This window comes from Hypanus sabinus, chromosome 13 (genome assembly GCF_030144855.1).
Source record: "Hypanus sabinus isolate sHypSab1 chromosome 13, sHypSab1.hap1, whole genome shotgun sequence".
NCBI lineage: Eukaryota > Metazoa > Chordata > Chondrichthyes > Myliobatiformes > Dasyatidae > Hypanus > Hypanus sabinus.
This window is the reverse complement of record NC_082718.1, coordinates 74,358,290-74,374,628: the sequence shown is the minus strand read 5'-3', so window position 1 is coordinate 74,374,628 and position 16,339 is coordinate 74,358,290. Positions and strand designations below refer to the sequence as shown.

The 16,339-nt window shown below is 41.7% G+C and overlaps 1 protein-coding gene across 4 annotated transcripts in view; it reads right to left on the bottom strand.

Moving 5' to 3' along the window:
* ube3b (ubiquitin protein ligase E3B) overlaps window positions 1-16,124 on the bottom strand; it is a 74,067-nt gene extending 57,943 nt beyond the window's left edge. Inside the window, exons 1-6 of one of the 4 annotated variants that reach the window (XM_059987890.1) lie at window positions 16,027-16,124; window positions 9,154-9,346; window positions 8,159-8,361; window positions 5,944-6,064; window positions 3,893-3,952; window positions 20-124 (exon numbers count right to left, since the gene is read on the bottom strand). In XM_059987890.1, coding sequence (XP_059843873.1) covers window positions 20-124; window positions 3,893-3,952; window positions 5,944-6,064; window positions 8,159-8,319 — 447 coding nt within the window. In that variant the 5' untranslated portion in view covers window positions 8,320-8,361; window positions 9,154-9,346; window positions 16,027-16,124. The remainder of the gene's footprint in view (window positions 1-19; window positions 125-3,892; window positions 3,953-5,943; window positions 6,065-8,158; window positions 8,362-9,153; window positions 9,347-16,026) is intronic. The other 3 variants (XM_059987887.1, XM_059987888.1, XM_059987889.1) reach the window with 3 other exon arrangements.
* Window positions 16,125-16,339: the final 215 nt, after the last annotated feature.

Genomic DNA, 16,339 nt, shown 5'->3' with positions numbered 1-16,339 from the left:
ATGAAAGGATTCAATTTACCTTTAGCTGCTTTAGAAATTCACAACAGAGCCAGAGTAGGTCTTTCACTTGTTTGATCCACAGCAGGGTGAGATCTTTGGTGAGTGCTATTGAGACGTACCATACCTGAGAATAAATGAAGAATCATGAAACTTAATATTAAATGGCAGTAATGATCTGGCCAATCACAATAGACCCGTTTCGTAAGCCCCAGTGAAAATAAAATCATCAGTAAATTTCATAAATTATCTGCACAATTCACCATTCTTGTCAATAGGATTTCAATAATGTGCAAAAGGTAATTAAAAGTTGTCATATTAGAGCCATAGAAAAGAAACACATCCTTCAGCCCATCTAGACTATATCAAACTGCTTTTCTGCCTAATCCCATTAACCCACACCCAGGACATTGCCCTCCATACCCCTCCCATCCATGCATTTATCCAAATATTATAGACAATAGACAATAGGTGCAGAAGTAGACCATTCGGCCCTTCGAGCCTGCACCGCCATTTTGAGATCATGGCTGATCATCTACTATCAATACACGGTTCCTGCCTTGTCTCCATATCCCTTGATTCCCCTATCCATAAGATACCTATCTAGCTCCTTCTTGAAAGCATCCAGAAAACTGGCCTCCACTGCCTTCCGAGGTAGTGCATTCCAGACCCTCATAACTCTCTGGGAGAAGAAGTTTTCCCTTAACTCTGTCCTAAATGACCTACCCCTTATTCTCAAACCATGCCCTCTGGTACTGGACTCTCCCAGCATATTGAAATCAACTCGTTCCACACTCTCATCCACCTCTGAGTGAAGTAGTTCCCTCTCAGCTTCTCCTTAAACATTTCACCTTTCACCTCTAGTTCTCATCTTACCCAATCTCAGTGGAAAAAGCCTGCTTGCATTAACTGTATTTATACCCATCCTAACTTTGTATACGTCCGTCATATCTCCCTTCATTTTCCTACGCTCTAGGGAATAAAGTCCAAACATATTCAACCTTTCCCTATAACTCAGGCCTTCAAATCCTGGCAATATACGTTTTCTCTGCACTATACTATATTTGCTTGAACTCAGACAAATATCTAACAACCATTACATATTTTTCATTCACAAATCAAAATAGCAAAACAAAAAGGAATGTTATAGACAGTCACCAGTACTTAAGACAGTACATATAAATGTTTTGCACAATTTTAAATATATTGGTTTAATATTTCTCCTAGTTTCAGTAGAATAAATGAGATAAGTTTGATTACCAAATCTGCTTAGTTCTCAGTTTTTATGGCCAATTGGCAGCTACAACCTGCAGCTTGATACCACCTACAGTTCAGATCACCACATTATAGAAGAGACATGACTGCACTGGAGAAGTGCAGAGGAGATCTTGTTCAAATTTGTTCAAAGAGGTGCAAAGTTGCCAGAATTTGCAAGTTAAAAATTCAAAGTACATTTATTTTCGAAGAATGTATACATTATACAACTTTACATTATTTGTCTCCTTACAAGTAGACATGAAACAAAGAAACCCATAAACAAACCTTATATATATGAAAAAAGACTGTCTAACACCCAATGTGCAGAGAATAAAAATACGCACCATACCCATAAGAAAATAAAAGAAAACAATAACCCATAAAAAAGACCATCAGATTCAGATTCAGATTCAGTTTATTGTCATTTAGAAACCACAAATGCAATGCAGTTAAAAAATGAGACAACGTTCCCCCAGAATGATATCACAAAAGTATATGACAAAACAGACTACACCAGAAAATCCACATAACATTTGGCAATCCCCAATCCAGAGTCCGGAGAGGCTGCTGTGTATTAATATCGCGCTACCGTCTAGCACGTTTCCCGGAAAGGAGCTCCAAATCCACCAGACAAAAACAAAACCAAAAACTAAAGCTACAAGACCTGCACAAAACCACATAATTACAACATATAGTTACAACAGTACAAACAAAAGCATAATTGATAAAAAGCAGACTATAGGCACAGTAAAAATAGTCCAAGATGTTAAAGGACTGTAAGTTCAAAAGAAATCACTACAGTTTCCACAAGTCCTCAGGGTCCCGACAGACTCGCCATCCCACGCCAGCGGCAGAAGGGAGTACCCCCGCTATGGGCTTCCAAGGCGCCGCCCAACTCAGCCTTGCAGGCACAGCACACAATGGAAGCTCCATCGAAACCAGCCTCGCAGACACAGCACACACTGAAAGCGACCCGAGTCCATCGCAAGGACTCCAAGTCCGTCGAACCTCCAAGCCGACGACCATCCCCTCCAGCACAGCTTCTCTGAGCACCACCCTCTGCTGAGCGTATTAAGACGGCCCCGCCAACGGCCATCAGCAACACAACCCCGAGGACTGGGGGCCTGTTCTTCCCAGCAGAGTCCCGGACCTCACAGCAACAGCAGCAACGAAGAAGGTCTTCCTGGAATTTCCCAATGTTTCTCCGTGCTTCCACGTCCATTTTCAATCAATTATGATTGCGCACGGCACCCCACTTCACAAATAAAAGATAATCAGTTCCGGAGTGGCCGCTGCAAGCTGCGTCGCGCCGCCATCTTGGATGTCAAACACCCAATCTGTAATGAAAAAAAGCATCATGCAAACAGTGACTGTAAGCAAATTGTGTTTCAGAACAGAACTCTGCAAAGAGAGTCCAAGATCCTTGGTTCAGTGCAGAGCTGAGTAAGCATCATGGAGCAGCAATCTTAATCAGCCTGTACCTCGCCTTGGGCCTGACACCTTGACCTTTTTAATCTGGCCCAGCACTTAACACTCCGTCCGAACATTGGGCATATGCCAGGTTTTGCCGCCTCCATTCAGCCTATAAATCTCTGTCTGAACATCAAGTTCAGTCGCATCAATACGCTGTGGGACGTGGCTTCGATTTGGCCTGTGTCTGCCCTCTCACGCTCTTCCACACTCCCGTGACAGGCTTTGGTTCTGCCCCATTGAATCGCATCCATGTCCAAAGGAAAGTTACAGGCTATTACTTGTGAATATCATTTGCCAGAAAAAGTGTGGTTAACGAAGTATTTAGTTGCTTTCCTTGCTTCGTTAGTCACCAGCTAGAAGTCGCTGAGGTTCACCAGGTTAACCTGGACTATAATATCTGCAACTGGTAACATGAAGAAAAACTCAATCAGATAGAATTGATTTATTTACATGAGGGCTGAGAGAAGACTTAATTAAGCTGTATGAAAATGCAAAATGTGCAAACAGAACAAATAGAAAGCATCGATTTTCCTTGGAAAGGTGTCAAAAACAAGAGTCCATGGTGTAAAACAGAAGATTATAGGAGATTGTTATGTCTGCACAAAGCAAGAACTGCAACAGGGTAGTATGATTAACCGTTTCCACTGAGTCACGTTGATAACGATACATTCTGGACAAGCTGTGTGGGAGTTACAAGCTGAGTCCACTGACACAAAAGCACGCGCACTCAAAACCCCACACAAAAAGAGAGAGCCGACCTCACAAAGGAGGCCCAATCAATTCACTGCGTGATCAATTGAGCCACATGCTCACTCGCTACATTCTCACAATCGATCTGATATGGTTCAGACAGAAGGAGACACTTTTCCAACCAAACAACATGGAAGTCCGGTACTGACTGCATGAAAAACACTGGCAGAGACAGAAATGCTAAACACATTGAAAGGCTACCTGGGTGTGACCTAGGACCAACAGAACATATACTGGGAGATAAGATTAGGCTGGAGATCACTTGCATGACCAGCAGCATGGGCACAATGGAAATATCTGGAATCTTATATGATTGGGAAATTAAGTGGTTTTGAGTGTCTGTACAACTGTTTCCCCAAGCTTTTGGAAATGCAGAGAATGGGTAATACATAATGGAACAGAAAAGCTTACTGACCTTTGATTCACTCTCTACATCCATGCTATGAAGGATACAGCGACACAGTTTCTGAAGTCTCTGGAACAGAGTAACAAGTCATTACTGAAATAACCAACACAGTTTTAAAGAAGAAATATGCCAATGATACAATAACTAAAGAAATTCCCAATTTGCACAAACTGATGAAGGAAGATCAATCACAAAAACTATCAACTTTGGAATTACTAAATCACAGCTTGCAAGTTTAATAAACAAACAGCAATCCAAACCAGCCTATTGCCCTATTTATTTCTAATTTGACAACAAAAAATATCTTATTTAGCCATTGTAGAGAACAATTCAGAAAACTATACTGCAGTCACAAATGGGGCAGATGGGTAAGCAAGGTAGAAATACAGAAAAACTTTTTGAAAAAGATTTTGTTTTGAAAACTGCAATTAAGTGGTTAATGTTATTGACACTAATTATTAAATAAAAAGTAACCTAAAATAAAAATTCCATGTTATTTAATTAGCTGAAATCCAACTGCCTTGGTGAGATCTGGCCTCCACTTTCCATATTGTTTGTCCAGGCTGAATTATGGGAAACTGCTTCTTCCCCTAGACCATAAGATTACTGAATATCCTGTCACCAGCCAGGTTCCATCATGAATAGAGCACAGTTATGCTGCTTACTTTTTAGTTTGTGTCGTAAATACACCTTATTATTTGTTAAGTTATTTGTGGTAATATTACTTTATTAGTGTTAGTTATTACTTTATTAGTGTGTTAGTTACTTAACTATCGGGTGGCAGGATGGAGATGTATCTCTACCAAAGGAGGTGTAAGGCACTCTTTTCTTCTTCTAGCCAGCAGGTCACCCTTGGGCAAGGTGTAGCACCTGTATAGCTGCTGATCAAAGTCACATGGAAGCCATGGGTGCAGGTGGTGGATGGCTGTACGAGCAACAGATGCATATCACAAGTCCTGGTTATGTGACCACTGACACAAGACAGACAATCTCTAAACAGTATTGATAATGGCTGCAGTCACCCATCTTGTAGGACACTGTCCAGAAGGAGGCAATGACAAACCACTTCTGTAGGAAAGTTTGCTAAGAACAATCATGGTCAAAAGTCCATGATCGCCTACGTCATACAACAGAGCTCATAATGATGATGCCGATGATGGTGTTAGCGTATTGTAACATATGTACTCTATTGTGCACCTTGGTCCAGAGGAATATTGTTTTGTTTGGTGGTATACAGGCACATGAGTGGATGACAATAAACTTGAACTTAACTACTGCACCACCATTCATTACATTTGATGATAGTGATGAAGACCAAAATTTCGGCATAAGATCGAATTTGCAGACTGCTACTTAATGTGGCTCTGACAAAGCTAAACATAAGAAATTCAGTCTCGGTGGTGTCCAGGTGTTCTCTCATTATGTCTTAATTGCTAAAGATTTTTATTTTATTTAATAATTTTCCACATACAAGAAGAACAGTTTATCCTGGAAAAATTAAAATTCTCAGATTCTTTAAATTTTAAGAAGCCTCTTCAATATCTGTCCCAATAATCTGTCTTTTTTTCAAACACAAAATTGCACTTCCTAAGAGAACAGCATAATATTTTGCCATACCATCTATTCCTGAAGTTGGATGCAAACCTATGCCTAAAGTCCTTTGAGTCACAAACTAATTTATAAAATTAATTTTCAAACAAGAATGAATATTTTATATATGAAAATCCCAATCCCTAGATTAAACCTATCTTAAATGTACAAGTAATCCTTGGTCAATTATAATTTTCTGCAAGGAAGAGATCAAAACTAATCTGCAGTGTAACACATACTAGATGCAGGAGGAATTCAGTAGGTCAGGCAGCATCTATGGAAAGGAACAAAGGACTGAGTCTCAGTCCAAAACGTCAACTCTTTCTTCCTTTCTGTTACTGCCTGATCTGCTGAGTTCTTCCAGCATTTTGTGTGTGTTACTCTGGATTTCTCACATCTGCAGTATCTCTTGTGGTGAATCTGCCGTCCTCATTTATGGTAATAGATTTAGCCCCAGCCTGTAGAGTTACCTCATTATCTTCTTTAATATGAAACACAAAGAGCAATTTCCTTGTGATTTTAAAAATAGCGAGTGCATTTCTTTTCGATGAATTGCTTTCACTGATGTCAAAAAAATTATCGATTTCTTGTCTGTAAAGGCAACATTACTGAATTAATCAATGTTCATGTTATTAAAAAATAACCACAAAGTAACTCTGAGAAGGTCACAGTAGATATTTTCTAATATTTAAAAGCCTATATGAAAAGACAGGTTTATACAAATCAGAGAAATTAGATTATATCAAGCCAGTTATTAAAAAATAAAATAAAGAAATTGGGCTACAACATTGTAGTGGCATTACTATCCCAAGCACTATTGATGGAAAGGGGCAGCAGATAGCATTCCACATGTCCCCTGATCTACCAGTCAGGGCATCCAATCAAAGAGGCAATCACACTGTACTTCTAAATGTCAGCCTATTTGTCTGTTTACGTCCAATAATCCTCTACACATTTTCTTATTAGTTGAAGCATGCATGTAGACTGCACCCCACTGCCTTTATCCATCATCCATGCATAAACTCAAGCAATTATTGTGAGAGAAGCAGGCATATTAACCCCTTTTTTCCTGCCTCATTCCATTATGATCATCCTTATTGATATCAGTTCACTCGCAGATCAAAAAGGAGATTTGCTGGTGTACAGGACGATCAGTATCGGAAGTGGTTATGCACTGGTTATTGATATAGCTTATTATAATCATCCCTATTGATATCAGTTCACTCACAGATTAGAAAGGAGATTTACTGGTGTACAGGACGATCAGTATACGGAAGCGGTCATGCATGGTTATTGATATAGTTTATGCTGTAATTTTGTGACGGAGGGCAATCGGTAAACATACTCCTTACACGTGTATTTATACAGAGACAAACATTGCCTTGTCATTCTGCTGTCATTGCACTGAATGCTAGCACTTCAAATGTCCTCCCCAGTAAATTCTCACAATGGGTCCTAAGCCGAGCTGATGCACTCCAGTTGACTTTACGAGGCCTTTCCTGCCATTCATGGTCCATTTCTTTAGTGATGGGGATGTGTATATGTTGTTTATTTACTGGATTTAATAGATACTTCTGTTTATTGTGTAATATGATTGTAACTCCATTGTGGGGTGCATCATGTTGTAATTCATGTGTAGTCTTACATTAACCTTCTGGGTAATTAAAGATGGTAGGTCCTAGTGGCTAGAAAAAGGGGGGAGGGAGGGGGAGAGACTGGCTCTGCCAGGAGTTCTCACTAGACAAAGTACAGAGCTGTTATTGTGCTTTCTTTTTTCATAAATATCAACAGTTTTCATTATCTTTGTTAATTTTTGTAAGTTTGATTTTTGACACACCTAATAAACACCCTTGCACTATAGTGCTAAGCTATCATGATTGAAAAAGTACTGTTGAATGGCTAACAATTTCACAGCCAAATATTCTGAGAAGAATATACGGTATTTATTAGGCATCTCTGTTGCCAAAACTGTTGACATTTAATAACAGCCTTTAGAACTTCATTCCTTTCAACATTTTAACTCCTTGGTGAATTCTCCAGTTGAGCTATGACTAATTGGCTTATTTGGTGACTTTCTGTGGAGAAGGTCTAACCAACACAACACCGATTGTTAAGATTTGAAGTGTTCAAGCAAAACAATGTAGAAACTTAAAATCTCTGAAAACTGCATGTAGAGTGGGAGATTGTGACTTCATAAAAATTCCCCACTGATAAAGAAATGGTGTTCTTTGTTGAATTTTTTAGACTGTGCAGAAGAGTTACAGGAAATCTGTTGATCTGGTACACTTGGGACTTCAGTGGTGGTAGACCGGAGAGGTTCTGGTTTTCAGATGTTTATTTATTGACATTTCAATACATCTCTAATTCATTGGTCATATTAAAAAAAAGTTACACAGTAACTTTTCAATGAACCTGGCAAGTTTCAAGGGAAACAGAATCAACAAATTTGAATCAAGAACTGAAGCCTAGGGGCCCGTAAAATAATCATTGAGCCTGGGAACTGGGTGACAAGCCACATGCAAAACCACTGCGATTTCCAAAGCCTCTGGAGAATTATCAGAGTTTATAATTACCATCTTGTTATGACTTTTGCCATTTTAACTTACTTGTTATTTTTCCACTAGAGAATGATACAACTAATAATGCATGATATTTTAACTATGAAAGTTAATTTTTAAAACGGACCTGATTTCTCGAAGCAGCCGACATCTGCAGAGATACCTTCTGACCACAGCTTGAATCTGAATAGCTGCACGCTCACGTTCCTTCTGCCCTTTCCTTTCCTCCCGAGCAGCCCGGGCCTTATCCAGGAACTGTGTTTTCGAGGTTTGTGTCGTGCTAAACATTCTTGCTCCTGTGAACAAGGTAACAAGGAAAGCCACTGCTTCCTTTTTAAATTATTAATTTTCTTCCAGCTTTACACCCAAATGAAAATGCTGAACAGTGAAACATGAAATTCAAGACTGAGATTATAATTGAAGCAAGTCCACTGACAGCCTCACAAAAGCATGCACACACTGTTTTCTATCTAAAGCCTTGTGGGCCTCTTTATTCTTTAATATATTGGTACTAATATGCAATTGCAAAGATAAAGCCACAAACTTGTGCATTAAACTACACTGTTTCTCCCACCAAGAATAGATCAGAACCAGATATACAGACTGCTACACAATTCTAAATTTCCTTCTCTAGGCACTCAATGTCTCATTCAATGTCAGCAAAACCAAGTGGCTGGTTATTGACTTCAGGAGAAGGAAAGCCGAGGTCCATGACCCAGTCCCCATCAGGGGGACCAGAGGGGGAGAGATTCAGCACCTTTATATTCCTTAGTGCTATCATTTCAGAGGATCTGTCCTGGGTCTAGCTCATAAGGACTGTTACAAAGAAAGCAGGACAGCACTTCTACTTTCTTAGAAGTTTGTGAAGATTCAGCTTGACATTTAAAACTTTGACAAACTTCAAAAGATGTGTAGTGGAGATATATTGACTGGCTGCATCACAGTCTGGTATAGAAACACCAATGCCCTTGAATGGAAAAGACTACAAAAAGTAGTAAATATGATGCAGTCCATCCTGGGTAAAGTCCTCCCTACCACTGAGTACATCTACACGGAGTGCTGTCATAATTTAACAATCATGTAGAAAGAGAATTAAGATAATTAAGTAAAAGGTCAGTTTACCTGAGCTTTCCAGGACTGGATAGAAGTTCTTCAGGCCTTGTGCATGGTCACGAAGCATTCACTGAGGTACAAAGAGACCTGGACTGAGGTAATGCACACCAAAAACACAAATAGTCTGCATCACTTCAAACCCATCTTTTCAGGACTGTTATCCCTTCCAAAATTACTTGCTCAAGTTGGAATATTGACAGCTCTATAAAAGAACAAAGCATGTCAGAGTTAGAAAAATGCACATTTTAACTGACACACATTAAAGGAAGTGGTTAAAAATCTACTATTATTTTGGCTGCCAAGAATACCATTTAGCCACATACACAGAGAATGCTGAAGGCAGCATCTATGGAGGAGAAATTAAAAGTTGACATTTCAGACTGAGACCCTTCAACACCAAATACTATTTAGTTATGACATTTCAAGTAGGCACTTAATATAAGCTTAAACAACATAGCTATAATGAGCCCAAACAACTTCACACATTTCAACACATCATTTTGCTGATCCACTGATAACTTCACACCAATTCCATTTTCTTACAATTAAATACGATCTTTAAACTTCCTTTCAACAAGATGATTAATTAATTTCAACCATTAATTTAAGTGTGGTGGTTGTCCATGATGATAGGAAACCTGTGCAGGGAAGTTTTTAAAGGGGAAAAGCCATTGGACTGCGACACTTCCACTCTCTCAATCTCCTAAGTCCAGGTTCAGTGGTATGAACAGGCATCACAAACTGCTGTCTTCCTTGTTTGCTGTGATGACCATGACATCTTCTGTGCTTTGTCATGTCCTTCACTTCCATGGAGCACTGCAGAACCGCCTTCCTGGCACTTGGATCTCATCCACGAACTGACTTCGCATGTTAGGACCGGCATGACCCTAACTCATTATTGGGATAATATATTCCACACGATAACAACTCTTGCTCCTTTTATGATATTCTGATATTCATCTGATATACATCTGATATAGTACTGAGACAAAGGCACATCCCAGATGGTGATAGCCCTTAATGATGTATACTACCTTCTCGAGGCACCGCATTTTGAAAATATCCTCAATGGTGGGTACGCTTGTGTCCATGATGGATATGGGTGTATCTGCAACCCTCTGCAACTATTTCTGATCTTGTGTTTTGGAGCCTCCATACCAGTGACGTAACCAGTCAAAATGCTCCCCATGGTACAGCTGTAGAAATATGCTAGGGTTGTTAGTCTTTGGCGACATACCAAATCTCAAACTCCTAATGAAGTATAAATAAAGGCATGCCTTCCTTGTGACTGCATCAATAAGTTGGGTCCACAATAGATCCTCTGCGATGCCAACACCCAGGGACTAGAAACTGCTCACCTATTCTACTTCTCAGCCCATGTTGAAGACTGGTGTGAATCTCACATTTTCAGCTCTGGCCATCTGAAACTTCATCCAGTAATACAGTATTAACTGGATCCGAATATCTGTGGGATGAGTGGCCTTGGATGCTGAGAACAGTTTCCCAACTGCCCTGCAGCTGGGCTCCACTCAACTGGAAGCTCACTAGAGCAGAGTTTCAGCACTACAGTGGCACAGATGAAAAACTGGTGCCCCCTTGCTTGAAATCAGTCCCTACTAACATTACCTGTTACGGACTCAATGATTAAAATCACAGCTTGAATGATATCCTGTACTTCATGTCCAATGGAGACGAATTTCTGAAGTGCAAACATATTTGACGTTGGGATTCTCTACAGATCCTCTACAGTAGCATAGTGGTTAGCGCAATCATTTTTCAGCGCTACCGATCACCGACTGGGGTTCGATTCCCAATGCTGTCTGTAAGGAGCTTGAACATTCTAACAGTGACCGCGTGGGTCTCCTCCAGGTGCTCCGGTTTCCTCGCACATTCTAAAGACATACGGGTTAGGGTCAGTGAGCTTTGGGCATGCTACATTGATGCTGGAAGTGTAGCGATACTTGTAGACTGCCCTCAGCATGATCCTTGCTGACTTGATTTCATACAAGTGACACATTTCACAATATGCTTTGATGTACATGTGACAAAGAAAGAAATAAGCTAATCTTTAGTCCCTCACAACTGACACAGTCAAAATCATTTACAAGATCAAAGAAGGTCATTCATAGTGGTGATTTATGTTGCTCCTTCCATATTTCCCCCAGTTGTCACACAGCAGGTACCCTGTCTTGCCAAGCTGTCATACGGCGGGTATCCTGTCTCCCTGAGCTGTCGTACGGCGGGTTCCGTCTCCCCCAGCTGTCGTACAGAGGGTATCCCATCTCCCCGAGCTGTCGTACGGCGGGTTCCACGTCTCCCCCAGCTGTCGTACGGCGGGTTCCACTTCTCCCCCAGCTGTCGTACGGCAGGTATCCCATCTCCCTGAGCTGTCATACGGAGGGTATCCCATCTCCCTGAGCTGTCAAACGGAGGGTAACCCGTCTTGCCAAGCTGTCGTATGGAGGGTATCCCATCTCCCTGAGCTGTCGTACGGCAGGTATCCCATCTCCCCTAGCTGTCGTACGGCGGGTTCCCTGTCTCCCCCAGCTGTCGTACAGCAGGTATCCCATCTCCCTGAGCTGTCGTACGGAGGGTATCCCATCTCCCTGAGCTGTCGTACGGAGGGTATCCCATCTCCCCAAGCTGTCATACGGCGGGTATCCTGTCTCCCTGAACTGTCGTACGGCGGGTTCCCTGTCTCCCCCAGCTGTCATACGGAGGGTATCCCGTCTCCCTGAGCTGTCGTACGGAGGGTATCCCATCTCCACAAGCTGTCATATGGAGGGTATCCCGTCTCCCCCAGCTGTCGTACGGAGGGTATCCCGTCTCCCCCAGTTGTCGTACGGCGGGTATCCCGTCTCCCCCAGCTGTCGTACGGAGGGTATCCCATCTCCCCCAGCTGTCGTACGGCGGGTTCCCCATCTCCCCCAGCTGTCGTACGGAGGGTATCCCGTCTCCCCTAGTTGTCGTACAGCGGGTTCCCCGTCTCCCCCAGCTGTCGTACGGCGGGTTCCCCATCTCCCCCAGCTGTCGTACGGAGGGTATCCCGTCTCCCCTAGTTGTCGTACAGCGGGTTCCCCATCTCCCCCAGCTGTCGTACGGAGGGTATCCCGTCTCCCCTAGTTGTCGTACAGCGGGTTCCCCATCTCCCCCAGCTGTCGTATGGCGGGTATCCCATCTCCCCCAGCTGTCGTATGGCAGGTATTCTGACTCCCCCAGCTGTCATATGGCAGGTATTCTGACTCCCCCAGCTGTCGTACGGCAGGTATCCTGTCTCTCCGAGTTATTGTACAGCAGGTTTTGCCTAGTAGGGGAATTAAGGGTTATGGGGAAAAGGCAGGTAGCCAGATCAGCCATCATTTTATTGAATGGCAGAGTAGGCTCAATGGACCAGATGGCCTACCCTTCTCCTATTTCTGATATCCATTGTGTCTTTACTTGGACAGAATTCACACAGCATTTTAGTCACTAGGAGGTAATAACTGCAGCGGTCAGCAAAACTGATTTCACTTCTGGCAGGCAGCAGGGTATTGCAACATTTTATAATTGGATTTGACTCCTTTCTTTGAACCTGACTATGAACAAGGTCAGGCGGCAGGTGGAATTACATCTCTGCCATAGGAGGAGTAAGGCTCTCCCTCCATCCACTAGCTTGCAGGTTACCACTAGGCAAGGTGTAGTGCCTATATAACCACAACCCCTCCATCCCCACCGATCAGGGTCATGTGAAGCCATGGGAGCAGGTGGTAGATGGTCGTATGCACTGCTGATGTATATCATAAGTCCTGGTTAGGTGACCACTGACACCAGGCAGACGATCTCTGAAAAGTAATGATAAGGGTTCGGCCTGAGAGTCTGGCACGAATTTGAAAGCCTAAGATCTCGGGGCTCTGGAGATAGGTGGATCGAGAGTCAGTGTCACAGCAGGAGACCCGTGTGTCGCCGGGGAGGCCAGAAAATCTTTCACTGTGGGCCCGAAGACCCGAAGTCTTTGTAATCTTCAGGCACAGAGCTCGTAAAAAGAAATGAAATGGACTTTTTAACATTGTAAACCAGCGGGTTATTGTTATTGTAAATGGGGGACACCTCCCTCGCCCTTATTAGGGAGCGAGACCCTGTAGATTGTCGAATGCCAGATGAAATGTGATACTCTTTCGGGTAACTGCAAGGTCTGTATCTTTGCTTTTGCCTAGCTCATGCTTGTGCGCTTTTTTTTGATCGTTGCTTGCTGCCGCTTACACATGGGAGGGGGAGCTTTGGGGTTTTCACATTTAACTGTTGTCCATTCTTTCAGGCACTTCTCTGTTTTTGTGGATGTTTGTGAAGAGAAAACATTTCAGGATGCATTGTATACATTTCTCTGACATTAAATTGGACCTTTGAACCTCTGAACCTTTAATGGTTTGGGGTCACTCATCTTGTAAAGACACTGCCCCGAAGAAGGCAATGACAAACTACTTTCTTCAAAAAATTTTCCGAGAACAATCACAAAACCTTGTTCACTCACGTCAGACAACACAGCACATGACGATGATATGATGAAGGTATCACCAAGTCCCCTGGCATTATCTTCCTTCGATCAGATGTGGAAAAGGAAGTTGTGAATGTATCCAAAATTCATTTCTGTAGAATATTAGTATACAAGGGGAACAGCCTGCTTCCAAGCCTTGTTTTTAATTGACATGCAGAATATCAACTTCCTGTCAGTCTGGTATAGTAGCAAGACTAAGACAGAGCTTATGTTGTTGGATGGAATCAATGATGCTTTCATGGCTTAGTATTTCCAAAGTTCTCCTTCAAGCAGACAGTAACTTGATAAGCTCTACTTTTGTCTCTAAAGAAGACAGGATGTTTGGATGGTGGGTATCCTAGACAGTGACAAAGAATCTATACATATTGTGATTATCGGAAAGCTTCTATGCTTCCCATACTCTTTCCACCCGGCATTGTATTCTTTATGCTGCAGTTTTTTTATGTTCAATGTCCACCATCAGCTGCCAATAGAGCTATTCCTTTCTATTGAAGCACAGTGGATTTCCAGTTCTTCTCATCAAACCAGTTATGGAGTCTTTTGGCAGAGAAAGCGCGGCACTGCTGACAGTAGATCTCAAGGCTGTTCAAGCACTGTGGTTCCTGTTGGCTAGGAGTCATCAGATAGCATTCATGAGGGCCCTTGTTATTTGGCATTGGTTTTCCCTCCTGCGGCAGATTTTCTGACGCTGTGGTATTTTCTGGGCCAGGTGATAGAGGTAACTAAGCTGATTAGATAGTTAGTCCAAAGGTTGACCAGCAAAGGAGGTAAGACAACCTTTCAGTCGCTTACTTAAAAGCTGATTGGAGATGATACTGTGAAGACTTGTACCTGCCTTCTGATGAAATAAGGTGTTGGTTATGGCAAAAACCAGATCCCAAGCATTCTATCAGAATGACTACTCTGCTAAAGCTAATTTTCCCTATTCCTTACTCCCCTCATGCTAATAACACTTTTCCAAAAGTTAGCACCCTCTCTAGCCCAAGCAATGAGTCACTTAAAAAGACATACATCTAAAACAGATATTAATTGCTGGGAGAGTAAATTCAGAATATTACACTTGAATATAATTACAATAGAGCAATTTTAACTTCATATTGGTAAGACTACAGATGATAATTATTTGAATTCTTGTATATTACAATGCTTCCAAAATCTCAAACCAGTACTTTCATTAACATCAATGAAAAATGAATGGGAGGGTGGATTAAAAGAACACAAGTTAGACTGGACTAGATTCTGCTCACAATCACAACCCTGCAATAATACTAGTTTTAAATCAACATCGTTTTAGACATGAAATATAGAAAGCGTTCTGTCTGAATATATAACAGCTTGTTATGGCAAACACTCTGCGTGTGACTGCAAGAAACTGCAGAGTTGTGGACACAGCCCAGCACATCATGGAAACCAGCCTCCTTTTTATGGACCTTGTCTGTATTTCTTGCTGCCCCAATCAGCCAGCATAATCAAAGTCTCCACCAACCAGACATCTCTCTTTTCCCATCCTCCCATTGGACAGAAGATACAAAAGCCTGAAATCATGTACAATCAGGCTCAAGGAATGCTTTTATTCCACTGTTACCAGAATCTTGAATGGACATCCTGTATGATAAAATGGACCCTTGGGCTCACAATCTGCCTCATAATGATCTTGTATTTTATCATTTACTTGCTCTGCACTTATTTTTTACACTCTACTCTGCACTGTTATTGTTTTACCTTGTTCTAACTTAATGCACTGTGTACCGATTTGATCTGGAAAACAGTATGCAAGGCAAGCTCTTCACTGTATGTCAGTACACGTGACAATAATAAACCAGTTCCAATAATAAAGCAATACCAAAAATGATGCTCTCTTGACATATTTTCAATTACTTAATCAATTACTGCATAATTTATTTGGATAATAAGCACGGATTTAAGCTATTCTTTTTCATTTTCTTTTTCCAAAATGCTAGTAAAAACATAGTTAACAAAATAACAGTATTTGTTTTCAAGTATTATCCATACTACCACATGAAGTAATCCATTTAAAGTTTTACACGTTTATTTTGACAGTACCAGTTTCTATGCTCCTAATATCCAGCTGTATCATGTCATAGAAATTAGTATTATTAAGAGCACTATACGCAGCGCACAAGTACGATCATTTCACTCCGCCGGTAATATTTACGTAACGTATAATGCTCAGAAATCAGGTCAAACAAATCACAAAAACAAGAAATTAGGCCAAAACCTCCTCTTATGATTCTGGACTCTTCTTTCTGGTAAATATATATAACTCAGCATATTATTATCAATAATGATAAACTAATATTAGCTGTAGAAGTAAATACGCGCCTCTTTACCTTGTCTCTGTTTTTATCTTTATGTTTCACACAACACAACTCCACCAAGACCAGACCGATCCACCGCGACTGCTTCCGGGTTAGCGAGCGCCGGCGTCAACACAGTCTGCACCGCAAACCCGAGTACGCACGCATGGCTGACCGTCTCCATGGAGGCAGTGACGCCCCGCCATCTTGGTAAAGGAGTGTGTGCGTCTGCGATTGTCCAGCAGTGGAGCCCCGGGAGACACTGGTAGCAGACGTTGCCCACAGTCGGGAGTAATATATCTGAACACATTTAGAAACTTTGTATAAATATTGTCTTTCTTTATTG